This window comes from Phallusia mammillata, chromosome 2 (assembly GCF_965637545.1).
Source record: "Phallusia mammillata chromosome 2, kaPhaMamm4.hap1.1, whole genome shotgun sequence".
Taxonomy (NCBI): domain Eukaryota; kingdom Metazoa; phylum Chordata; class Ascidiacea; order Phlebobranchia; family Ascidiidae; genus Phallusia; species Phallusia mammillata.
The window spans coordinates 23,607,115-23,634,396 of NC_137253.1; the positions used below are offsets into that span (position 1 = coordinate 23,607,115).

General features: G+C 38.4%; 4 protein-coding genes across 5 annotated transcripts in view; 1 reads left to right on the top strand and 3 right to left on the bottom strand.

Moving 5' to 3' along the window:
* Nucleotides 1–1,374, top strand: part of LOC145214587 (enteropeptidase-like) — a 21,025-nt gene extending 19,651 nt beyond the window's left edge. Inside the window, exons 8-12 of one of the 2 annotated variants that reach the window (XM_080083147.1) lie at nt 1–169; nt 581–694; nt 769–919; nt 996–1,116; nt 1,219–1,374. In XM_080083147.1, the coding sequence (XP_079939273.1) occupies nt 1–169; nt 581–694; nt 769–919; nt 996–1,116; nt 1,219–1,233 (570 nt within the window). In that variant the 3' untranslated portion in view covers nt 1,234–1,374. Of the gene's footprint in view, nt 170–580; nt 695–768; nt 920–995 lie in introns of both variants that reach the window. The other variant, XM_080083146.1, reaches the window with a different exon arrangement.
* Nucleotides 769–4,554, bottom strand: LOC145214588 (enteropeptidase-like). The gene is made up of 12 exons (XM_080083148.1): nt 4,409–4,554; nt 3,926–4,065; nt 3,707–3,861; nt 3,522–3,649; nt 3,312–3,416; nt 3,106–3,189; nt 2,855–3,036; nt 2,696–2,780; nt 2,460–2,510; nt 2,151–2,325; nt 1,465–1,639; nt 769–1,284 (listed from the first exon to the last, which is right to left on the bottom strand). Exons 1-12 carry the CDS (start codon nt 4,461–4,463, stop codon nt 1,264–1,266), a joined length of 1,356 nt encoding a protein of 451 aa, XP_079939274.1. The 5' UTR covers nt 4,464–4,554; the 3' UTR covers nt 769–1,263.
* Nucleotides 4,555–6,410: 1,856 nt separating this feature from the next.
* On the bottom strand, nt 6,411–11,646 carry LOC145213183 (solute carrier family 22 member 21-like). The gene is made up of 11 exons (XM_080081413.1): nt 11,461–11,646; nt 10,725–10,825; nt 10,534–10,657; nt 10,147–10,250; nt 9,259–9,413; nt 8,893–9,061; nt 8,242–8,386; nt 7,826–7,941; nt 7,245–7,459; nt 6,723–6,905; nt 6,411–6,553 (listed from the first exon to the last, which is right to left on the bottom strand). Exons 1-11 carry the CDS (start codon nt 11,644–11,646, stop codon nt 6,411–6,413), a joined length of 1,641 nt encoding a protein of 546 aa, XP_079937539.1.
* A 3,061-nt stretch (nt 11,647–14,707) lies between these two features.
* Nucleotides 14,708–20,140, bottom strand: LOC145213184 (organic cation/carnitine transporter 2-like). The gene is made up of 12 exons (XM_080081414.1): nt 19,933–20,140; nt 19,440–19,540; nt 19,250–19,373; nt 18,843–18,946; nt 18,330–18,484; nt 17,886–18,054; nt 17,592–17,736; nt 17,073–17,197; nt 16,290–16,504; nt 15,715–15,897; nt 15,404–15,542; nt 14,708–15,329 (listed from the first exon to the last, which is right to left on the bottom strand). The coding sequence occupies exons 1-12, from the start codon at nt 20,116–20,118 to the stop codon at nt 15,233–15,235; spliced, it is 1,743 nt and encodes a 580-aa protein (XP_079937540.1). The 5' UTR covers nt 20,119–20,140; the 3' UTR covers nt 14,708–15,232.
* Nucleotides 20,141–27,282: the final 7,142 nt, after the last annotated feature.

Below are 27,282 nucleotides of genomic sequence, written 5' to 3' on the forward strand. Positions count from 1 at the left end.
ATAATTTTTGAGGCCACTAGGGGTAACAGCTTCTTTTCGGATTTGGCAATCGATGACATCAAGTTCAACGTTGGTTTGTGTGTGAACTCCCAATCGCTTCTGGACGCAGAGGAAACGACCCAGGCGTTGACGCAACTGCGAGTGTCACCCAGCACACACACCACTCAAGGTGGGTTGTAACGAGCCGCAAACGAGCCGGTCCACTTGGAACCGTTAACTGGCAAATTGCGTCAGAACCTTTTACCGCAGTTCAATTGGAGCAGCGTATTTGCAAGAAAAGTTCAAAATCTGATTTTGTGCTGCAATATCAACGGAGCAGATTGGATATAGATTAGACGGCGTTACTCGCGATGGACAGGCTACCATTATTGTGCAAAATATCGTAAAAGTTTGGTGGATGCTTGTTACTATCAAGTTTCACCTCTGGGCCACCATGAGGCATGTCTTTAAAGGTGGAATTTGGCAGCTGTTTTCTGTCGCATTACGAACTGAGGCAATATTCCGCTTACGACATTATGTGAATAAACTCTAGATGAACTACGATCTTGTACATCCATTTATGGTTCCTAATGCTGTGTAGATTGCGAGAAGGACGAGTTCGCTTGTATACGTTCAAACGAGTGCATCAAGCGAGAGCAAGTTTGTGATGACATCATTGACTGCACGCAGGGTTCCGACGAAGATTGGTGTTTTTGTGAGTTTTCCCAGCATATAACCTTAACCCCAAAAAGTATTCAGAATTAACTATTCAGTGTGTTTCCTTAACAGCTGAATGGTGTCCTGGCAACCAGTATTGGGGAGCTTGTGTGGACGGGTGCAACTATACTTGTGCTGACGGACCAACATCGCCACTTTGTGTCCGAAAGTGTGCATACCGATGTGCTTGTCCACCGGGAGCGCCTGTACTACACAATGGATGGTCTGCTTTTAGCGTTCTTGTTGTTGCTGCTATTTTGGTTTTTCGCATTTTTTCAAGGTTGCGTGTTTTATGGCAGGTGCATACAATTCTCTGAATGCCCGTCGGACATAGTGACTGAGGTAATCACAAGACAAACAAAGGAAAAAGTCCACGGCGAGGTGATGACACTTTACGAGAAAATCGGCTACGAAATTAAGGTACACAACAAAAAATAAAATCAAAACTTGTGAATGAATTATGTTGTACCGTATCATTTAAATCTGTTTACGCCTTTATGGTGTTGTACAATACAATTGCAGAAAAAAACGAAGTAACATGTACAAGTGCAAAGGCGGAAGACTCAACTACTGCCCAGATTGGTGACTCTGTAAAAATAACATTAGTTCTATAACTTTTTGAAAACAAAGTGTGTTATTTTCTGCGAATATACTCTAAATGCCAAGGTTGTTTTAAAACTGGTTAATATAATTGTTTTTGTAAGGGTAGCAAAGGTTTTTTTGCGATCCTAACATCAAAATTATCAGCACTTGTTGTACAGTTTGTACCTCAACCAACGCGTTGTACAGAGCGACGAGTTGAAGGTACAAACTTAAAGCTTCCTCCGCTCCTCGGGAACTAACTAACTGCGCGTACTGTCTGGCGATCCATTGTGCTGCTGGTTCTCTGGTGGTAGTGGTTGTAGGTGGTGCAGTGGTCGGACAAAACAAAAGTGGCAAACACCTTTAAAATAATTCAGGGTAAATGAATAATCGAAACACCGCATTAAATTATGCCTAGCCCGACAACACCCGTACATGCCACGACTGCTAGAGATATAACCGAGTAAAAGCAGGTCTTTTAGGCACTTAGAATTAAAAGGCTACACATCTATACCACGTCATTACTTTTCCAAATTACTACAATACACTTTTGATGTTATGAAGCGAACACGTCAAACAAACCAGCGGTTTACCGATACAGGATCAAACTAGGCCACTTGATTTTAATGAAAGTTGTAAAAGCTTTTTCATATCCACAAGTAATTAGGTGCAGACAGGTCACACTACACCTTCCCCTGTGTTACGAACGAACCGAACCCGACCAATCACAAATGGGTCGAAACAGTGTGCACGGTGTGTAGTATGTAAATAATCCATTATTTTTTCTTTACTTTCGTATCCCTTTTTTGCTATAAGCACATCGATTCAAATCAGTGTGTTGTAATGATAGCAAGGCTGTTCATGTACTTCACCTGTTTTCTAACCACAAAGGAAGATGTGGTGGACACGCGCATCTTGAAATGCACCCGTTTCCACAGGTAACTCCGTTTTTGTACTGATCGCAAGTAATGTCGCACAGTGGCGCACAATCCTGGTAAACCTTGTTAGATTCGCACGTTGGACGAACCGGCTGTGTCGTAGTGGGAACTAAACGAAAATTAGCAGTTATTTTTAAAAACATATATGTAACAAAAAATATAGACTGTAACCACACCAGGCGGCCGTACAATGGTATGTTTGTAGGGTAAGTTACGCATTGCCGAAATTACGTAAATATAAACCTGTTGTGGATATGGTTGTAGTTGTCGGAGGCATCGTTGTCGTTCGAGGTACTAAAAAGATGGTTAACCAATGAAATATTAAAATATGACAAACTAAATGAAATTGCAGTACAAAAATAAAAATTGCTATTTTTAAACACGTTTTTTCGACAGACTCTAACTTAATATCTGCCTTTAGGCTTGCAAGACAAACTTGTATGCATTACTTAAAGTTTCTGTTGGTAAGTAGCAACTACCTGGACAAGCTCCAGGCCTTAAAGTAATATCGTCCAGGGCCACATCGGAGTGAGAAGTCACTCCACGTCTTGCTTCAAAAGCAATCTAAAATATATATATATATATATATATATGTCCTTCTAAAGTTTTGGGTTTTCGCAGTGGTCAATGTGCCCTACCCTCACTGGCTCTCTACCGCCCTCCAGTGTTACTTGACCCTCTCTCCAGCCTCTACGCGGGCCTTGTCGACTCGAGAAGAGGTATCTTCCTTTGCCGTCGCTTTGAATCAATACCACGTACAGGATTGCGTTGCTCGTACCGTAGTTTTGATACCAAAAACGCATGCAATACTTTGACACGTCTGCATGTGTAGAAAGGTAAAACATTAGAGAACTGAAAAATGGTACTTTTTAGATGTTTTTTTACGCACAGTTAAGTGTTGTTGGTGGGGAAACTAAGATTGCTGCGTCGTTTTGTTGCTGTTTCTCAGCTTCCATGTACGCGTATCTGCCAACTAAAACATAGTAAGGTAACATAATGCACGGTTCCAAATATTATGAGCAAAAGAGTTACAAGCCAATAGTATGTTATGTTACAAAACTTGAGAAATCAGGCAAAAAAGAAGATCGTATTTACGATGTGAGCCAGTTGAGTGATCTTCATCTGGACCAGTGAAACTGTCGATTGTTTTTCCCCGTTTGATATTCCAATCAAACATGTCCTCTTGAGCTTGTGTCCAACCTACGAAAAGACAATCTTTTCTGTGACGAAATTCAGTTGAACAGGTTTTGTTTTCAAGTTAATGATTGCTACTGTTAGTAAATTTATTTCAGCTGAGCGCTATACCAGGACATAGCCCAAGTGGTCCATCAAAATTGCAGTCGAAAATCTCTGGCATTGACTTAACATCCAAGGCAGCCCACGCCAAGACAAATCCATCCCCTGATAACGAAGCATCAGATCGAAACTCCACTCTGCACACAACAACACATGTAAAATTTGCGGGGTGTGATTCGGAATACGATTTTTACATTAGTCGGGAGCCAGTCGAAGTGTCTTGGGGAATAATAACGTCACCGCAGTAGCTGTCCGCTTTACCGCTCAAGTCGCCGTCTCGATAAATCGACACCCAGTCGAAACAGCTTCCGGCAAATGGTGGTTCTATGTCCATGTACATACTGCTGTACTGCGAATAACAAGTTTTAAACCACAAACAGTATTGGGAGTTCTTATTTGAGCAAACAACTTACAGCGATCACGTAACCGGGATCTACTTCAATCACGTACTGGCACTTTAGGCCGCTTTTGTATTGTATGTCTGGATAACCGGGACTTGCTATTCTCCCGTTCCTGCCCGTGATTGTTCCGCCACAAGAACCAACTGCAGCAGCTAAAAATAATAATGTGTCCGGATGATATGCATTAGCCCAGAGGTTCTCAAAATTTGTAGGTACAATCAAACGATTTTTTTCACTCCACAAATTGCAGAAACACCCAAAACATTTTGTGCTGTTTTAATGTGATTGGTCACTGCATTACTATCACAAAGAGCATCAGCATTGCTAATTGTTTCGAAACTTATGTTATTTATTATCCGGAAAGCGACAGATTTCCGATTGTATTTTAGCGTTAGTATGTGAATATTCATCGAATATCAACAGAACTGGTTAATTTTAATTCATTCACATTTCTATGATTTAAATCAGTTTGTTAGAATATTGAGTTGTACTCACGTTTCGTTTCTTGCGCAACAACCAGTCCAATGCATATGGTCAAAATTACAAACATATTCAGACCTTCGCAACACTAAAATTGAAAACAGTGCGACCGACCTAGCCTTATGCAACCTGTTTTTGTCCAAAACTAACAGGTTAGATTGGATCACAAGTAACAGTTTCACCCCGCAGGCGAAGTACACTAAATGCCGTTTATAATCACATCTAAGCAGATGCCGCTGGACAGAACGCATTTACACGCAAACACAAACAAGTGTACATATTTCACACTAACTCTGCCCGCAAGACGTGATTCTTTATCGGCCTTTTCGACAGTCCCTACTCACCACAACTCATGTAGCTAAATACGATGCCGAAACCTCCGAGCATATTTCCTACGATGTAACGAGGTGCTAAACTATGCAGTATGTGATAGTTAGTGATAACTATTGGTAAGTTGACAAAGTTATGGCCGTGATAAATGTTGTCGGCGAGACATGTAACGAGCACCTTATATATTTGGCAACGTTCGTTGATTTGATTTTGCGGTAAGTTCGGTTTTGAAACAGTTTCCGCCAAAACAAAGTTCTTAGACACCTGGATGGCTCCTTAACCGTGTAATTTACGAAAAGAATTTGGGAAACGTATTTGATAAGCTTGGGTTGTGTTTTGTAGGTCATTGGACATGTACTTAAAATGTTACAACCTGATTTCCTGCGACAATAACTCTTGAACCGATGTTTTGTCCGTGCCGCACAGGTGAAATAGTTATTCCCTTTTCGTCTCATACGAGTTTTCACAACGATTTTTAATACAACTATTCTCAGTCACGTTAAAAATATACTGTACTGAACAAACTGTCAGGTTGCATATTTAACCGTGATATAATGTTGATTTATTTCTTTAGGTGTTCGTAGTCAATTTGATTTAAAGCACCATCATTTAAGCATAGCTATGGTGTTTAATTGGCGTTCTTTGTTTATAGTGTTTATCAATATACGTATCAAGTGGTTGAGATATCATTTTTGTAAATTACCAATTATTACCGCTTGCACCATAAGCTTGGTTTCTTTTTTGTATTTGCATTAGGTTTGAATGAACTAGTTTAAAGATACAATGGTTGAAAATAATGGCAAACATACAGATGGTGCTGTGAGTACAGATACTTATCTGTTTGCCTATAACGGTTGTTTGTTTCACAGTTTGATAAGAAAATAAACAAAATTGCCAACATGTTGGTAAAAGCTTTTGTGACCTGCAATCATTTTTTCACATAAAAGTGTCCTTGGACACCTGTAAGGTTAGGCAGGGATTCTGTACATCACTATATGTGTGACACGTTGGTTTACTCCCAGGACCTTCATGTCTAGGCAGTCGCTTTGTAAACTACCATTGAAGTAAACTTTTTGAGGTTTTTTGCCATATAACATAAGATTACAAGCATTCTTTATATTGTGTGTTTGGTTTATTAAATTATGAAGGCAAAATACACGTATAGAGATAAAACTGCAAAGCACCTTTGATCAAAACTATGAAAAACTGCACCGCATATATTATAGGGTATAATGTTGCAAATCACTGCTGGTGATACCGAAAGTGCTACAACGCTCTGTAACATTCATGTTTACATTGTGACCACAGCAATTGTTGAAATGCATATTTCAATAGTTGCACACTATAAACTAATTGTCTTCACCGTTTTAAGAACAGTTGTGTACAAGTTTTTTCTGGAAATCAGAAAGCAAAAATTTGAGATAAGTGTGGTTTCATCAAACCAACCAAAAACATAGACTTTACATAAGTTATATATAGGTTATAACCTATAGGATAATTGCAAGTTATCATTAAGTGAAGCAGTGGTGGAAAATCTATGCTGAGGAATCTACTTTTTATTTTTTGTTTCATCGTCATACTCTGGCTCCACATGTCCAAGGCAACGCCGTACAGGTTCCAAAATATATCTAAAAGCAATTCTGCTCTAGTTTAAAAGTGTTTAAATAGATGCAAAAGAATTGATACTCTACCGTTCTTGTTCAAGTGCGTCCTCTAGAGTTTCTGGCAGATTAAGGGATTTTGTCTCCGGAAGACCAAATGACGAAATGGCTGCTGCAATCCCCAATATTCCCATGATAATAAACGGTAGATTTTTGTCAATCTGCTCCCCTGCGGGCAAACATCATTTTTTTGCTGACAGTACGCAAACGAATAATTAGGTTTGTTGTTTGGTTAACTATTTAGCAGCAAAAGATTTGATGCCAGTTTGGCTTTTCGTGTTGTTTGGAGCTTGATTGCAGTTTTATCCTTTGGTCTTAGGCCTACTGTTGGTTGTTACCTGCAAATACGAGATATGGTGAAATAATTGCTCCCACACGTGCCATTGTTGACGACGAACCAAGTCCCATATTTCTCATCATAGTCGGAAATAACTCGCAGCAGTAAATGTAAACCAGTGCAAATGCACCACTAATTGTAAACTTTCCAAACATTGCTATCACTATACTCCCGGTGTTGCTAGCTGAAACAAAATTTAAACGGTACAGGTTCATTAACAATGACTTTTAGTGCACTTTTTATTTGTTTATCTTTTGCAAATTTGCAAAAAAAACAACTTGGTGTTTATTCGGGTTATCGACTGACATGTTTAATAAACAGACGACTTTATCTATTTACTGTATGTGTTACGTTATAATTGCACATTAGGCTACAGGTTATCAAACTGTCCGCGCAACTTAAACTAAAAAGGTTTCGCTTTGTTTACGGGGTAGGTTTAAAACATACCGTTTTTCCGCCGTGTTAGATACAAACATTACCTTTAGGATTGGTACCTTTAAGATTTTGTTAAAAACACACCAACCTTGGCGAAGGAAGGGTGAAATCAAACAACACGCTGCAGAGGTAAAAAGCAATGTTGCCATGACACTCCGCCGCCCAACTTTTTCGGCTGATAAGTAAATAAAAAGAGTCGCTGGAAGTTCAACGGCAGCAGCGGTGAAACAAACCACGTAGTTGTTGCCACCAAGGTTCGGCGTGTTCAAGCTAATGCCGTAGTACACCAAACTGCTGACGAACCTGTTTATGTGAAAGCAAATTAGCGGAATATAACCAGTGGATGGCCAACGGGTGTCGATGTGCATGTTTTTAAGAAACAGTTTCTCGCATACACGCTCTTCACTCCGGTAGATTTTTTTCTCGTGTCCATCAAAGGGTAATCTTAACATGCTAACAGGACAAAAATGTGCTATTCAAACAAATGTGATGTTGGAATTGTGTTCAGCAAGGTTTTAGGCAGGTGAATACATGCAACAGAAACCCAAGTTCAGTTAGTAAATACGAGCATTGGAACAAATTTAATGCTGTGATGAAGACACCTATTAAAACCTGAATTTTGTAGCATCTATACTATGCTATATATAGTACTGATTACTAGGAACTAACCATTGCAAAAACATTATGATAGTTCGTCGCCTTGTTGCTTTGTGTCGAAGCAGATCGGTGTAATTGTATTTTGTTACATGTGTGGCCTCAGTAATCGTGTCTTCACAGTCCTCTGACTTCTCCAATTAAAAGTAGAAAATAAACTGCAGTGGTTTTAACTCGAAACTTTTGACAAGGGTGACAAAAATCTATTATGCGTACAAATTGTTTGTGTCTAATATTTAAAAAACGGTGTTTACTTTATTACTAATAAATTTTGTTCTCATGGTTTTAGTGTAAACAGAGCTTACACTTATATTTCTGTTTTTGGATAAATGTTTTAAGTACACAACTGAAATTATTACAACAAGGCAGCTTAAACACTGTCGATGTTTAAACCTCTTGCTGCTTTCTGTAATAAAAAAACGACAGCTAACCAAGATTTTTTCATTATTTTCTCGAAGAATGTTGTGATCATCGGCAAGTGGTTTTCCATTAAACTTGGCGATTTTTTTAAATATCTTTACTGCTTTTTTGATTTTTCCTGCTTTCAACAGCCATCTCGGCGATTCCGGCATCCACCTGCATACAAAACCGCGCAGTGTATTTCCATCCCTTGTTTTTTGAAACCAAAGCTATTGAGCGCAGAGTTTATGCCAGCTCGAAAACTCAGCCTGAACCCGATTTTTAACAAAGTCCGCTCCATACCCAACAGTTCCAAGTTGTAAGCGGACGTAAAACTGGAGCCTGGACTCGGCCCGAACCCGGCCTGAACCAGAAAGTACAAGCCCGGAACCCGTCTAGAACCCAAATCGTTTATAAGAAGCCTGTTTAAGCCCAAAAGTTTGATTGACAGGCCTAGACATTAAAGCCTCAGGAAAGACCAAGACAACAAACACTACAGAAAATTGGTCTTGAAGAAAGCGTTTTAGGGTTATTTGACATTAGGTCAGGTCCGCCAACTAGCTACTTGGCGAAGAATACTGACACAGAGTGTAAAGTCAGGCCCAAAACCCGGCCCAAAACGCCCGACCCGACTTACAACTCTGCAACAGTTAGTGCAACTGCCTTGTGTTTTTGTTACTTACCAGTAGTATGGTATAAAGAGGGCGCCACCAAATCCGATAACACGATACAGAGTTCTCCAATCATGGATGAAGTAAGCAAATACTGGCAAGATCATGTAACCTATTGTAAATCCAGTAACTTCCATGACTCCCATAAACGCCCGTTTTGACGAATCGCTAATCTCAGTTCCTATACATAAACAAGCTGTGACGCTTATTTTTCACGAATGCAATGGATTTTTAAGTACAACAAAAGTGTGCAAATAGTTTATCGCTTTTATGTTTGGTTAGTTCAGGTTGGGGCAAGGATAAAAGCAATCAGAAGTGCTAGAGGATAGTATTTGTTATGTGGCTAACATTAGTTTGTAGTTTCCATTCCTTTCTTACCTATTACGAATGCAGTGACGTAGTTAAGGAAACCAGTCAAACCGGTAACAAGGTAAAAGACGCAGTACATGACGATGTTAACCGAGAAACTCGTCAGCACCATGCAACCAAACTGAATAAATATTCCCCATAAAAAGACGGGGCGACGACCATACCTAAATATACTATAGGTTATCATGATTAAGATATTCCAGCGGTTCCCAAACTTTTTCATTTTTTTTCAAAACGGTCCCTTTGTCATTATTTTGAGGGCTCGCGGTCCTTGAGCCTAAATATGTATTTCATAAAAACGAAAGTTGATTTCAGGATTTTAGCTAGTTATGCAAAATTGCGCATAAAAGTCATCCAAACACAGCTTGTGACATCACAGACAAGACAAATGCACTACAATTGTGCGCGAACAATTACATTTTTGATAGTTGTCATTCAATAAAGGCTATTGTTAAGCAATAGAGACAGTTGATTCTCAATTCTACTTTGATTTAAACTTATTTAGTGGCACAAACTGACGCCAAATCAGATTATAGAATTACTTCAACCGCTTCGCGGTCCCCCCAAGATTGCCTCACGGACCCCTAAAGGACCGCGGACCCCAGTTTGGGAACCGCTGAGATATTCAGACCTGTTTGTATTGTCATCAGTCATTGGTAGGCCTACTTAATAGCAACCGAATGCTTGTTGCGGTACACTTATTTTCAGTACTTACTAGAGGTGGAGTTGACACACATAGTACAAGGCTATTGGTGTTCTTCACTGGTGCTTTTAAAATAAAAGCGGAAAGAAACAAATTAAGGCTTGGTTGACGGAAACTGAGCATAGCATTAACAGGCCTTTACTGTTGAAACAAATAACAACCCAATCCATTCAGTGGTATTGTTCATACGATACCTGTCAGCAAGTATTCCACTAACGAAGGAACCGACGAGCACTCCCGTCACGTAAAGAGAAAATGACAAAGGTCTGAACCAGGCCCGCGAGCATACCAGGTCCCACTAAAAATATATAGTATTAAAAAACCTGAAACAATTTTTTGAATTATATTGCATTAGCAATACAAGCTGGGGCCGTACTATACCACGTTTGTCTACAATTGCTGTTTTCATTTTTTAGAAATCGGGTTTACAAACAAACCTTATCAGCGTACAATTTTAAACAGTTTGTTTTGTGGGCTTTCTGGTACATTCCAACACCCAAGGCCGCATAAGTATAAACAACTAGTTAGTATTTTTTGTTGCCAATCCAACGTCCAATGCACGAACAAAGACATATTATTACCTCTGTGGTAATAGTCTCTGAACCTTGCTCTATTTCGTATGACCAACCATGATCACACGCTATATGTTTCCTTTGTCCGTGCAATACAACGTCTGTCCCGTTCCATTCAAACGTTCCGTTGTATCTATTAAAAAGCTTATGCTCAACATGTTGGCCTGGACATTTGGCATGGTTTTACTGATGTAATGTACCGAAAGCATGTACTTCTTGTGTATTCGTTGTCCTGGTTCTTCTCCATAGGGATAAGCACATTTAGCCATCGCTGGTATTGCTCAGACGACGTGGACACATTCTAAAACCGGTTTAGGATAAATCAATTTGGCAAGTTTTATGGCTTAAACCAAATACTTAACGTTATTTTCAGAAAATGATTTTTGCTTGGGTTTATATTGCACTTTAAAAACGTGAGAAATTAGTGCCGAATCTTAATGTATCGAAGAACATTTTAGTTGGATACCCTAATTATTGAAGTCCAGCGTATTTCTATGAGACATAATTTATCGCCAGTAACGAATCACACTTCTATGAAAGTTCCAACTCAGGGGAAAACTGGAGAACTTAAAACACAGGCAATATACATAAACGATAAACTCAAATATGGTAAAACAGTGGTCGGCAACCCCCGGTCCTCGGCCCAGTGCCGGTCCGCGAGGAGTTCGTTACCGGGGCGTATACTTTTTCAGATTGAATGCTTTAAAATTCTGAATATTTGTAGTTCTTTAAAGGCCGGTCCGTCATTAAATTTCAGGTTCTAAACCGGTCCGCAGGGTGAAAAAGGTTGCCGACCCCTGTGGTAAAACATCCAAACGAAATAAATTAACAATAAAATTCGGAATTTGTTCAGTTTGTTACCTTTGGAGGCCGCAAGTTTAAAGCTTGGAAACCAGTGTTTTTAAATTCAGCCCATGTAAATTTGCGTGTACGTACATTGCTTTGCGCTAAGTTCTCCAGTTGTGGCAAACGACAGTGGTGCGGAGGTGAGACGTGGGAAAATATAGAAATCATCGCCCAAAACCCATTTGGAACGGTGCTAAGCAACAGCAGCAGGCAGATTTGCTTCTGGTATTTTCCAAAGGCTCCAATTTCCGTCAAAATATCATCAAACTTACGCATCTTGGCTTTCCTTAACCCTATGTGATCTATCGACACATTTTTTTAGCTACTTTTCAACACATTTCTTCCTATTATGTTGCATTGTTCCTAAACCTGAAAACGTAACATGTATTTCAATCGCCTCGGTATTAATTGTTATAAGTCATGAAAGAAAATACTTGCGTTTAAACAGTCGTTTGAGAAATCTCGTTTGTGTACTATTTGTAATAATTTTAAGAACACTAAATTTTGTCTGATTTCAAAAACGCTACTAAAGATATCTTGGTAGATGACTTAACCTGTCCTATATTCATAGGAAACGAGAGGTAAACCCGAACCTAACAAGTTTTTTGTCGAGTAAAAAGCAGTTTAGAACCATGGAAACTATATATGTATATTATCAAACCCTGTGACTCTATTCTATAACGCGCTAAGACAGTATTTCTGCTCGCATACTAAATACATCCAGAAAATATTAACACTCAGGTATACGGAAAAGACAAGAAAGTTAACCAATAACAAACAAATATCACCTCAACATAGAACAGTACAACCAATAAACCATAGTTTAACGCAATCTGATGATTAATATAAGGTGACACTACAACCCCTATGCGATCAGTTCATTGCCCACAACGAAAAGTTTTTGCACTATAGCTGGTGGGGTATCTGACTTTCCCCTGCATTGTATGCTCAAAAGGCAACTACCATACGCGACAAATATATGTGAGTCTGACTGCCGCAACATCCCGAAAACCATGAAATTTGTTTGATGATCAAATCTCTCTCCTATAAAACACCAACGACACCCAAGATTCTGTTTGCGGTTTGCGACTAACATGGATCATTCAATGCGGGAAATAGCGGACAGGACTGCTGGTTGGCGAACGGGCTATAGAGAAATACGATGACTATGTACCTATAAAATGCTACCATAGTCCAATTCTCAAACAACGCCACTTTGCTTTTCAAAATTTAACGCAAAAGTATGTAAATAAACATCATTTGTCCAAAACGATCCTATAATTTAATCATAAACATTACTGCCAAGGTAGTGGTGTATATAGAATACATCGTGTAGACGTTTCGACAATCTCTGTTGTCATCATCAGTACATGTTTTCAATCAAGCTGTGGAACACGGTATATAAAGCACTAAGGGAAAAAAAACGAAAGGGAAGCCAGATGATCCTATAATTGTATCGTAATTCAGCCACATACAAAGGCACATGCACTTCAAAATGCATGTAAAATAACCTAAAAAATCACCTTTTGGTTGTGCAACAAAAACCAAAGTATCACAGATAGTTTAAGTTGACTTTGTTATAATCAGGGTTGCCATCGACATGAAACCAAAAATAAGGACAACCGAAAAATTAACTTTTCATACGAAACGAAACAAACGTTTTTGAACAAATATTTGCATGTATACGAGCCATGACATATCATATGCAATATTTGGACCAGAAACAATCTGTTCCAGCAACTCCTTGTTTATAAAGAATACTTCGTGCATCTCATGACAGCTCAGGTCTAGGTTTACTTTTACTTATAAGCTTAGCAGGGATTTGACTGTCATTTCACTAAGTTTGTTCCTTGTAATTGTTGAAAATAAGACAAAATAAGGACGCAAGTCAAAAAGAAGGACATTTCTTAGAAATAAGGACAATAAACGTTTCTAAGACATAACCCTTCAAAATAAGGACAAATCTTAGAAATAAGGACGGTATGGCAACTCTGCCTATAATCCATAAATAGCAATTTTTTCACTAAAACACATTGTCGTAAATCAGTACAAACATTGTCGTAATTTAAGACAGTGGTCGTCAAATGCGAGGAGTTCGTTACCGGGCCGTATACTTTTTCAGGTTAAATGCTATAAAACATTTTGCCCATGTGTCCCGGGGGTAATAAATAGTTTTTTGAAGACCGGACCTCGATAAAATTTTAGTTTCAAAAACGGTCCGCAGTGCTAAAAAGGTTGCCGACCAGAGTTGCAAGCGGGCCTGAAATCTGAGCCCGAAACCGGCCCGAACCCGAAAGTATAAGCCCGGCCCGAACCCGAAACGTTTTTGCAAAGCCTGTTTAGGCCCGAAATTTTGATTGATAGGCCTATCCACGAAAACCTTGCAACGAAGGATGAGAAAGAAAAAAAGTGAGAAGACAACAAACACAATGAACAGTCGTTGACAATGGGGTAAACAATACGTTTTATAGTAGGGTGGGCATTAGGGCAAAGCCAGAGAATTGTTACTAAAAATGGCGGAAACGGACCGTAAAGTCAGGCCCGTTTTCTGACAAATACCTAAGCCCGAACCCGGCCCGAAAAGCCCGGCCCGACTTGCAACTCTGTTGCCGACCCCTGATTTAAGACAAAGCGTTGTTTTGCCGGAAATATATGAAATTATAATGCAAAATAAAACTGTAATTTGCCACTGTAATTATTCCGCGTTAAGATAGTTGTAATCTTTTTGCATCGCGTTACGCTATAGTATGCATGATAGTAGCGAGTTGTTACAAAGGCTATTGCGCAGGTGTTTAAATATCTCTTTACGTATCACGTGGTTTACATACCATTTTTGTATCTTACCAATTAATACTATTTGCATCATAAGCTATTCTCCAGTTTTTGGTTTTCGTTTGGTCTTCAAACTTGTGCACATGCTGTAATGTTGATTCTTTGCCCTTGGTTCTTTTTCTATTTGCTTTGGCGGTTTTATTGGAATTTGGTTGAAGGTATAATTGATTGAAAAGAATATTAAATACAGGTGGTGCTGTCAGTACAGATACTTATCTGTTTGCCTATAACGGTTGTGTGTCGCAGTTTTGAGGAAAAAATGCCAAAATATTGGTTAAAGCTTTTGTGACATGCAATAATTTTCTTCACATAAAAGTGCACTTGGACACCTGTGAGGTTAGGCAGCTCTTCTGTACATCACTATATGTGTGACACGTTGATTTACTCACAGAACCTTCATGTCTAGGCAGTCGCTTTGCAAACTACCACTGAAGTAAAATTTTTGAGGTGTTTTGCCATATAACATAAGATTACAAGCATTCTTTATATTGTGTGTTTGGTTTATTAATTATCGAGGCAAAATACACGTATATAGATAAAACTGCAAAGGCATCACCTTTGATCAAAACTATAAAAATTGAACCATATATGTTATATAATTATGTAAATCACTGCTGGTGATCCCGAAAGTGTTAAAACGTTCGTAACGCGCATGTCTACATTTTGACCACAACAATTGTTGAAATACAAGTTGCACACTATAAACAAATTATCTTTACAGATCTCGGTCGCTTGTGTTTACCTGAGCAAGAAACTTAAGCGGCATTGCTCCAACCCAGTGGTTCCAGATGGGTTGAACAAAATTGAAGTCACCAACTGCCGAAGTCGAAAAAATCAAATAAAAACAGACAGCTCGACGGCGGACTTATATCGAGAGCATAACGCATTCAGGCGTTGCCCGCCCACCAAGGATAAAAATGAAACAAACAAACAAACCAACAAATCAACCCAAAATCCACATACACTTTTTGTTGCCAACACCAATGCAGGTTAATTGCAAGTTAGAAATTAGTGAAGCATTGGTTGCAAATTATGATAAAGAATCACGATAGTCTTGATTCTTCGTTTCATCATCATACTCTGGCTTGGCATGTCCAAGACAACGCCGTACAGGTTCCAAAACATGTCTAAAAAGCACTTAGTTAAAGTTCTGCTCTAGTTTAAAAGCGTTTGAATAGATGCAAAAAAATTGGTACTCTACCGTTCTTGTTCAAGTGCATCCTCTAGAGTTTCTGGCAGATTAAGGGATTTTGTCTCAGGAAGACCAAATGACGAAATCGCTGCTGCAATCCCTAATATTCCCATGATAATAAACGGTAGATTTTTGTCAATCTGCTCCCCTGCAAGTAAAGATCATTTTTGCTGACAGTACACAAACGAATAATTAGGTTCGTTGTTTGGTTAACTATTTAGCAGCAAAATATGTTTTGCCAATTTGGTTTTACGTATTGTTTGGAGCTTGCTTATAGTTCTACCGTTGAAATTGATTGTAGGCCTACTGTTGGTTGTTACCTGCAAATACGAGATATGGTGAAATAATTGCACCCACACGTGCCATTGTTGAGGCCGAACCAAGTCCCATATTTCTCATCATAGTCGGAAATAACTCGCAGCAGTAAATGTAAACCAGTGCAAATGCACCACTAATTGCAAACTTTCCAAACATTGCGATCACTATCCCCACGGTGTCGCTAGCTGAAACACAATTTAAGCGGTACAGGGTGAAGGTTTCAGTAGCAATGATTTTTAGTACAATTTTTATTGAAATTGTTCTTGCAATTTTTTTAAAAACTGAAGGTTTATTGAGTTATCGATTTGGCTGTTGTTGTAAAACAGGCGAATCCATATATTTATTGTTTTTGTTGCGTGATAATTGCATATTACTGGTCATTAAACTGTGCGCGCAACTTAGAAGGTTACGTTTTGTTTCATGAGGTAGTTCTCTTTTTCCACCGTTCACATGAAAACATTGACTATCGAAAACTACCCTGGCCATCAATCATTTGAACAAGCAAAATGTGCAACCAACTTAAACGTGTAAAACTATGTATGTGCGCTTCGTTAAAAGCAATACGTAAACTTCATACCTTGGCGAAGAAAGGGAGAAATCAAACAACACGCTGCAGAGGTAAAGAGCAGTGTTGTCATGACACTCCGTCGTCCAGCCTTGTCGGCTGATATGTAGATGAAAAGATACGCTGGAAGTTCAACGGCGGCAGCGGTGAAGCAAACTACGTAGTTGTTGCCACCAAGGTTTGGTGTGTTCAAGCTAATGCAGTAGTACACCAAACTGCTGACGAACCTGTTTATACGAAACAAGGTTAGCGAAATATAGCCTATAAATGGTTGACATGCTAACAGGGTTAAAAAGTGCTATTCAAACAAAGATGACATTGGAATTGTGTTTAACAAAGGTTTAAGACAGGTGAATACATGCAACACAAACCGACGTTTGGTTGTACAGCTGTACACAAGTAGACTCGGGACTCGACAGCAACGTTTTTAAACCTCAATTCTGCCTCACAATCCTTCTTAGCCAGTTAGTGAACATGAGCATTGCAACATATTTAACGCCTTAATGTAGGCACCAATTAAACCTTTCAGAAAACTAAATTCTTGTAACATCTAAGCCAGGGGTTCTTAAACTGGGGGGCGCGCCCCCCTAGGGGGGCGTGAAGGGTTCGCAAGGGGGGCGCAGCACAATCTGGCTGCAAAGTTTTCATTTGCAAACAATTGTAAATGAATGTATTGGAATTATGTCGGCGCTGATTTTCGAACTTAGAATAAATAAATAGTGTCAAGTGGGGCACGACCGAAAAAGTTTAAGAACCCCTAATCTATCTAAGCTATATTGATAACAAGGAACTAACCATTGCAAAAACATTATGATAGTTCGTCGTCTTGTTGCTTTGTGTCGGAGCAGATCAGTGTAAGTGTATTTCGTTACATGTGTGGCCTCAATCATCGTTTCTTCATTGACGTCTGATTTTTCCAGCTATAGAAAAATAAACGTATAGAAAATAAACTGCAGTGGTTTAAAAAATAAACAAGTTTACGTAAAAATATATTAAAAATTAAAAAAACAAATATAAAAAAACACTGTTCATACTTTGTTACGGATAATTTGTTTGTTCATATGGTTTTGTTGTCAACAAAGTTTACACTAATTTTTCTGTTTTGGAATAAATGTTAGTATACTGTTGCCGTAATTTTTGCGTCGTTGCGTTATCACCTTGTTTCACATTGGTCACCTGTTTCTTGTATTGTCTGTAATTAACTAAGTTTGTTTACCAAGAGCTGTTTCCTGTTTTAAAGTTTACTTTATTAAAGCTGTTGGTGTTTAAAAACTAAAGGCTCGATGCTTTTTGTAATAAAAAAACGACACCTACCAATTTTTGTTCCGTTTTCTCCCGGAGAATGTTGTGATCATCGGCAAGCGGGTTTCCGTTAAACTTTGCGATTATTTTAATTATCTTTACTGCTTCTTTGATTTTTCCTGCTTTCAACAGCCACCTCGGAGATTCGGGCACCCACCTACGTACAAAACAAGCGCAGTTTATTTACAAATTTTATCAATAGCCTTACATTTCGAACACTTATTTTTGTAATCAAAGCTCTTGAGCGCAGAGTTTTGTGACCTGACCCAATATTTTAACTTTTTAAAAATTCTGATCCATGCTTACCAGTAATATGGTATAAAGAGGACGCCGCCAAATCCGATAACACGATACAGTGTTCTCCAATCATGGATGAAGTAAGCAAATACTGGCAAGATCATGTAACCTATTGTAAATCCAGCAACTTCAATGACTCCCATAAACGCCCGTTTTGACGAATCGCTGATCTCAGTTCCTACATAAAGAATGCTAGCAAACTATTCAAACGCATATTTTTATCACGGCGTCTGCAAACGTAAATTAGAGGCAAATATTTATGTGCCACGATTCCAATGGCTCTTTATGCTGCATTAAATTTGAAAGTTAAGCAGAACCAAATTGTGTAATTACTTTGTCACTTTTTGTAGTGCGGTTGGTCAGTTCAGGGCAAGGATAAAAGTAATCACAAGTGCCAGAGGTCGGTCCTTATGTGGCTACCATTAGTTTGTAGTTGTTCTTTTCTTTTCTTACCTATCACGAATGCAGCGACATAGTTGACGAGGCCAGTCAAACCGGAAACGAGGAAACAGACGCAGTACATAATGATGTTGGCCGAGAAACTTGTCAGCACCATGCTCCCAAACTGAATAAGTGTTCCCCATAAAAAGACCGGGCGGCGACCATACCTAAATATACAGGGCTATAAAAAATGCCTGATTAAAATATTTTAAGTCTGTTTGTAGTTTGTGTGGGATGTGGTTTCCTTGCTTGGTAAACCGGATTCGAACACTCTGGATACTCGCCCAAGCGAGTCCGGATTACATTGTACGATTTACCCTAACGCGCTTTTACACGTATTATGATATTCTGATGAAATCTGCATCGGTCACAGGTTAAGATATAGTAATTGTCACAAAAAATTTTATGTACGTAAGCACCATTAAATTTTGTACGTAAGCACCATTAAATTTTGATTAGATTAAAAACACGACGTTTAAAAAAAACAGTTATGAAATACGACGTCTTAAAATTTTCATGCGTTACCTGTCAGAGAGTATCCCACTTACGAAGGAACCGACAAGGACTCCCGCCATGTAAAGTGACATTGAGAAAGGTCTGAACCAGGCCCTCGAACATACCAGATCCCACTGAAAAAGTAAAGCTTTTAATTTCCCAAACCCAAATTTGAATTTTATTATATTCGCAGGAAGTGACGATGACAAATAATCGACATACATAGTACCACGTGTTTTAGAATGGCTGATTTTCTTTTTTGAGTGTTTAGTGTTAAGGAGCAAAACTAAACTGCACATAGTTTTAAAGAAGTTTGTCTTGTCTGGTACATTTAAACATTTAAGACCACAGAGTTATATAAAACGCCCTTGTGGTTTTGAATAGCAATCCAACGTTAAATGGATGAAAAAATACACATATTGACCATATACACTTGCCTCGGTGGTAATAGTCTCTGAGCCTTGTTCTATTTCGTATGACCAACCATGATCACACGCTATATGTTTCCTTTGTCCGTGCAATACAACGTCTGTACCGTTCCATTCGAACGTTCCGTTGTATCTAATAAAAGGTTATACTCAACCTGTTAGTCTGGACATATAGCATGGTTTTACTTATGTAGTGTACCGAAAGCATGTACTTCTTGTGTATTCGTTGTCCTGGTTCTTCTCCATAGGGATAAGCACATTTAGCCATCGCTGGTATTGCTCAGACGACGTGGACACATTCTAAAACCGGTTTATGATAAATCAATTTGGCATGTTTTATGGCCTAAACTACGTACTTAACGTTATGTTAAGATTTTTTTACTTTGGCTTGGGTTTACACTGCACGATCAGTAATATGAGAAATTGGTGGCGAATCTTAATTTACCGAAGAACGTTTTAGTTGGATTTCTAAGACATAATTTTTCGCCAGTAACAAATCTATAAAAGTCCCACATAGGAAATGGCTACAGAAAATAAACAACAAGCATTAACGATCAATTCAAATATGGCGAAATATCCTAACGAAATAAAACGACAATAAAAATCGGAATTTACTCAGCTTGTCACCTCTGGAGACCGCAAGTTTAACGCTTGGAAACCAGTGTTCTTTAAATGCATTTGTGTGTACGTACATTGCTTTGCGCTAAGTTCTCCAGTTGTGGCAAACGACAGTGGTGCGGAGGTGTGACGTGGGAAAATATAGAAATCATCGCCCAAAACCCATTTGGCACGGTGCTAAGCAACAGAAGCAGGCAGATTAGCTTCTGGTATTTCCCAAAGGCTCCAATTTCGGTCAAAATATCATCAAACTTACGCATCTTGGCTGTCCTTAACCCTATATGACGTATCTATCGACAAAATTAGATTTGATATTAGCTATACCTTTTAACACCGTTTTTTTCCGTAGTGTTGCATCGTTTCGAAACATGGAAACAAAACATACTTTTTAATTGCCTCGGTATTATTTATAAGTCATGAAAGAAATTGCTGGTGTTTTAATAGTCGATTATGAAATCTCTTTTGTGTACTTTTTGTCATAATTTTAAGAACACCAATGTTTTTTGTCTGATTTCAAAAAAGCAACTAAAAATATCTTGATAGGTAACCTATATTCATACGTATCAAGAGGAAAAAACTGAACTTTGAAGTTTTTTGTCGAGTTAAAAACAGTTTAGAACCATGGAATACTCATTGATCACCATTCATCAATTGTTTAGCGTTACATATAAAAGATTTGCCATGAATATTATCAAACCCTGTGACTCTATAACTCGCTGATACAGTATTTCTACTCGGGTACTACATACATTATAGTTAAAGACAAGAAAGTTAACAAATAACAAACAAATATCACCTCAGGATTGAAAACACAAGTAAAAAATAATAGCTTAACATAATCTGACGATTAATAAAAAGTGACACCGCTATGCCATCAGTTCATGGCCAACAACGAAAAGTTTTTTTTTTCCAACCAACTGATTGAGTATCTGACTTTCCCAGCATTGTATGCTCAAGGCAACTACCATACGCGACAAATGCATGTGAGTTTGACTGCTGCAACATCCCGAAATCCATGAAACTTGTTCAGTCTAATCACCCTCGTACAAAACACCAACGACACCAAAGATTCTGTTCGCGGTTTGCGGCTAACATTGATCATACAATGCTGGGAATAGAGAACGGAAACGACTGATGATTGGCGAACAGATCATAGAGAAATACGATGACTAAATATGTACCTAAAATGCTTCAATTCTCAAAAACCGCCACTCTGCTTTTTAAAACTTAAAAACTTTTAATAAAAACCGCAACTGTATGTTAACAAAAACAAGTCTAAAGCAACCTAAATTTTATCGCCATTCAACCGCTTGCAATGACCCATTCATGTCAAAATGCATAACATAAAACGCCTTATGACAAACCGCATTAAAACGCAACCAATCCGCCCAATTGGGCGTGAAAACGCCACCAACAACACTGGAACAGCTGCTGGTAAAAACAACGTGGACGTTGCGCCATAAACTTAAGTTGTTTTCTTTTATCACCTAAAAATGAACGTTGCTTACCTCTTAGCAAATTCTATCACTCTGACTAAACTAAGCCTGGGGACAACACCAGACCGCACCTTTGATTGCCCAACAAAAAACAAAGTATTACAGCAGACAGTTTTATGTTGACTTTGTTACAATCCATAAATAGGAACTTCTTTATTAAAAAAGCATTGTAAACAGTGCACACTGTTTCGACCTGTAAGGTCTCAGCATTGTAAACATTGTCGTAATTTAAGACAGGGCGTTGTTTTGCCGGAAAAATATGCAATTAATTTGCAAAAGAAAAATGCAATGTTGATTGTTGATGCGACTCTGCTAAAATATTCCGCGCGTTAAGAACACTGTTTAATTTTTTCGCATATCGTAATGCGATTATAGGAATGATGGTATCGAGTTCTCACATAGGCTAATAGCGCAGGTGTTTAAATAGTGGGAAAATACTAATTTGTCGGTTAATTTTACAATAATTGTAAATTTTACACGTGGAACTTCATAGTGTTACATTTCCCAAAAAAAAGTTGACTTTACGACAATAGATTATTCTTTTTATGTTTGCGTGCTTTGCGTCCAGTCAACAATTGGCTGTTGGCCACTATTGCTCGGTTAAAAAGAACCTTAATTCATCCGGTAGTGTAGGAAACTATCTCAACTAATTATGGCTAATGCGTATGTCCGGAAAATCTACTAACACCATAATTTACTTCAGCCGCACATTTAGATAATTTTCGATAGGTGGCGCAGAGCACGAACTCCTATTATAAACGGTATATCTCAAAAAATGCTAGCGATAAGGGGTTGGAGTTAGGTATTATCACTTATCGAAAATTAGCTAAATTTGCCGCTGACGTGAGATATGGTGTTAATAGCTCTATGTTACGACCCAAGTTTAGCGAAGTTAATTGAGATGGCTATCTTAGATCGTACGTGAGTCCTATTTAATATGTTCACTAACCTGACATTGTTTAAAAGTCTGACAAAAACTTACTCAAGATTATTATTATTATGTAAAAGTATGCACACCTGTTAACCATTATACATTTTAGCCTTTTCATTGGCGTTTTAAATGACCCGAGCTTTTAATTACGTTTTACAAATTCTACCGGAATTTTTCGTTTTGTATGAGGGTGTCAATCAACTAGACAAAATCATTAACTCCTTCAAAAAGTTTAATTTTTAACACGTTTGTCAGGTCAATTTTAAATCTAACCCCAGTTTACCGATTAAAACAGAGCAGTGTCTCAAAAGGAGCATTACTTCATGGACTAACGTTTTTCAAGACTTATAGACAGGGTTGCCATATCGTCCTTATTTCTAAGATTTGTCCTTATTTTGAAGGTCAATGTCGTAGAAAAGTTCATTGTCCTTATTTCTAAGAAATGTCCTTATTTTTGACTTTAGTCCTTCTTTTGTCTTATTTTAAACAATTAGTGGTCAAATCCCTGCTACAAGTAAAAGTAAACCTAGACCTGAGCTGTTGTGAGCTGCATGAAGTATTTTCTACGAACAAGGAGCTGCTGGAACAGATTGTTTCTGGCCAAATATATGGCATGTGATATGTCACAGCTCGTTTAAATGCAAAGATTCGTTCAAAAACGTTTGTTTTGTTTCGCATAAAAATTTAATATTTCGGTTGTCCTTATTTTTGGTTTCAAGTCGATGGCAACCCTGCGTATAGAGTTGTAAACGGGCCTAAAATCGAAGCCCAAACCCGGCCCGAATCCGAAAGTACAAGCCCGAAACCCGGCCCGAACCCGAATCTTGTTTGAGAAGCCCGAAAGTTTGATTTGACAGGCCTGTTAATTGAAGACTCGGGAAAGACCAATACAACAAACAAAATAGAAAATTGGTCTAGAACAGGGGGTCTTAACCAGGGTTACGTGTACCCCTTGGGGCTACAAAGCACCAAAGCAGGGGGTACGATATGCAGAGTGAAATTAGGCATGTTCGTGAAAAATGCGTAACAAGTTACTTTGTTGTATGTCTAGGACGGTTTGTTTTTGTACTACTTATAAGTATTGTATGCAAATTCGGTATGACGCCTTTAATGGGCCTGGCGTACTGTGATTAATACTGTTTAACGCAGTGATTTTCAACCGGTGTTCCGCGGAACACTATAGTGTTCCGTGAAAGATCGTCAGGTGTTCCGCGAGAAAATTGCTGGTTTGAATATAGGATTCTAATGTTTTAGACTTCTATGGTTTGAATAGTGTTTTATGTCAAACACCGGTCGAAAATCACTGGTTTAATACAATAGGCGGAAATAGGTTTTCTTTTATGAAAATAATTATCCGCCATCCCCGATTGGAATGTTCTGTAGTGATTGGCTTCATTTATTGTTGTGTAATATTAAGACTCGTTGTCTAATAATGAAATAGCTGAATCGCGGGTAAATTGCTGACCGTTGGTGCAATTTAGCTTTGGGTGATCTTTAAAAATAAAATAAAATTTAAACGCTGTTTCAGTCGACACGAGATTCAACAAATTTTCTAAGTTCAGCATAATTGCTTGCGCGGAAAACGATGAATCACGGAACAGTCAGTGCTAGGCGAATATTGTATTTAGGTAACTAGTTTCAATGAAACGATTTCGTAAAACTTCCCCCAACTTTAATAGCGCTATATGAGCGTTTTCATCCGTTTTAGTGATTACGTGATGTGCGATTTAGCGTTATAGTGTCACCCTAAGCCTATAGTTGTTTCATTGCATCAAAATTTCGTTTGGTGTTCCGCAAACATATTTTAATGTATAAAGTGTTCCGTGGCTCAAAAAAGGTTGAAAAACACTGGTTTAATGCATGCATTCAACATGCAAGTTATAAATACACTGAGTTTAATTCCCATCATTACAATTTTATTTACTTCTGTTGGTCATTGCAGACAGGGGGTACGAGAAAATTTCATCAAAGCTCAATAGGGTACGAGCTATAAAAAGGTTAAGAAACACTGGTCTAGAACAAGGCGTTTTGGTGCTGTTTGACATTGTGTCATGTCCAGCAACTGACTACTAAGATATAGTTAAATTTATTCAAAAAAAACGGCCCGAACACGGTCCGACTTACAACTCTGGTACGAATACACTCGAAGGCCAGATATCTTGCTTATCGTAGCTCTCGAATAAAAAACTAATATGCTAAGGTTTGTAGCCTATCTTCACACTAAAGCAAAATGTTTGAAACCATAAATCTAACATTTAAAGTTAAGGACAAATTTATGATCTTCGAAAAGCTGTTTCATTGAAATATGGGCTATGCTCTTTTCGCGGAACTTATCGTGATGAAAGATTGTGGTTTATAGCAGTGGTTCTCAACCTTTCGACACCGTGAGACCGGTAAAAATTAAAAAAAATTCCACGCCCGGCAACAAAATATCGTAGTGTCTGCAATAGATATTTGTAAGCTATTTGTTCACCAAAGTTGTCGTCACGCAACATAATGCACGATTTGGTTAAGTTTTGGTATTTGAGACGAAAAATTACAACCAAACGGCAATCAACTCAACTAACAAAACGCCAATCATTTACGTAAAAATCTACGTACACAGCCAGTATAAGAGGCAAACAAGGCATCAACGAATTTTCTGAAACTCGTAGCTCTGCTTCGGCATCCAGCCGATTTCGATGCTTTGTTTTACTTAAAGATAGCGATGAAAAAGATTTCTCGCACAAGTAGCTGGTTAAAAATTCAGAGTTTGCACATACATAAAAACATTACAGAATTAGGTTTAAACAATCGTTATTTTCCGCAAATGTTATTTATCACTACCTATATTATCCACATTTAGCTGTGTGGCCAGTTTAGCTCAAAAAACAAGCTAAACTAACCGAAAAGCTAAAAAAAAATGCAAAGATATGTAAACAAAAGTTCGTATCTATTGGTACAACACCTGTTTCTTGCATGAAAGGTGAGACGCGAAAGCTCAAATCAAATACTGCTGAGAAAAAAAAATATGTAACTATACTTCTCCAACCAAAAACATTAGTAAACAGGCGTTAAGATCTGAACTGTGATCTAAGAACTGCAAGAGCTTGTATTTCTATTTGGCCCTTGTGACCTGCACGATAACCAAGGAACTGCATCAAGTACATGATGCACAATTGGTTGTCACCCCGACGCAAAAGCTTTGTTTAGGTTTAGAATTTTATTTAAGAACATTTACACGTTGCAGTGCTACACTTTCAGCAACATGGCGATCATGCAACTTTACATTTGCTTTTAATAATAAGGGTAATTGAGCGATCAGGCTAAAACCATACCACTGCCCTGATAGCTTGCAACTAAGAGATTTTCTAATGTTTCCTAATGTTTCTGATCGTTTGTCAAAGTCCGGATAATAGGGAGATAATTGTGTTCTTCCAACATGCTCTTGCATCAGTTGCGCATAAAACATCCAATCACAGCACAAAACAAAAAGTTGCCAGCGCGTAAACATGAGTCTGCAGTACGACATTACTTCCTGATTAAAATTGTGGAGGAAATACTGATTTAAACTTTTTTTTGGATTGCTTTGGCAAAGTTGTTACTGACAAGCCAAAACAAGCTGCCTGAAAAACGATTACTGCAAGACAAAGCAAACTTTAACCTATTGGTCATGTAACGTCAGGGGTCCGTGTCGCCATTGCATCCCGCCCCCGACAGTACTATAGCATTGGTTTACTAAAACGTTTCGTAACATTTGCTTTTTGGCCACTTGAGCAACTACATTTGTAGAAGCTTGCTGACTGCTATATGACTTGACTTTTTTGTTCAAACGCCGTATGCTAATTGGTTTGTCGTCTTTCCCTGGAGCTTACATATAGATTTTCAAGATTACAACGTATGTGGAAAAAGGGACATTGCTCGGTGGGCCAAACTTATTTAGAGGTTTTAAGTTTAAATGTAACTCTTGCACATCATTTCCAACACTTTTCAAAAAATGGGGATAACCCCTGTGCCACGTCATTTGACGTTTATCTTTATCTAGGTCTTGCAGGACCAAGCCTAAAACCACTACAAATTAGCACACACCACCTATGTGGGAGTCGCCGATTCCAAAATAAATTCAGCAATGTAAGCAACCACAGGCAAATCAACTGATATTGAAATATATTGCAACCGTCCATCATGCTTTCACTAGCCCTCATAGTTAAGCACTATTTGGGTTTTAGCCAACTGTTGTTCTGACTCCGCCTACATTTCGATGCCCAGCAGTAAGCGTATTTTGTTGGTCAGGCGGTCGGTCACGCATTCTTTGTGCCAACTTACCCTGAATGCATGACCCAGTTTTTGTGCGGCTGGAAAGGTGTTGGATGGAAAATTTTAAGTTGTCTTCAACATTGCTGTCGGCCATAACTTAAGTACATGCTGGTGACAAACCGACATAGACATTTTGTGAAGTTAACCATATGTTTGTTATTTTTAGTTGCATAAAAAAATACTTGTAACTTGCAAGTAAGGTTGATTTAAATTTGAAAATAATATTTTATTATTGCTTGGGTCAAAAAAAAATGAAAATTCAGGTATTTTTACCTGCTAACTCATATTTGTCACGTACTTGACCTTTATTTCGGACCTAACTTTCTTTTAGAAACATTTAGGCCTAGACAGGTTTCCGTCTTGGGGGCTTTCAGCATCAGAGCTAAAATTTGGGCAGCTAACAGCTCTACATGGTTGTTTTCTTTCTCCTATAGCTAGACGTTTCAGAAGGACTTTTCATTCGAAACTTGATTACTGGACCGCCCAAGGACCAGAGTTGTAAACGGGCCTGAAGTTGAGCCCGAACCCGCCCCGAACCCAAAAGTACAAGCCTGAAACCTCGCAACCTGAATCGTTTTTGAGAAACCCGTTTAGGCCCGAAAGTTTGATTGACAGACATACTTGAAGTCTCCAATAAAGGCAGCAAACGCTATAGACAATTAGCCTCGAAAAAGTCGTTTTAGGGCTGTTTGACATTAGGT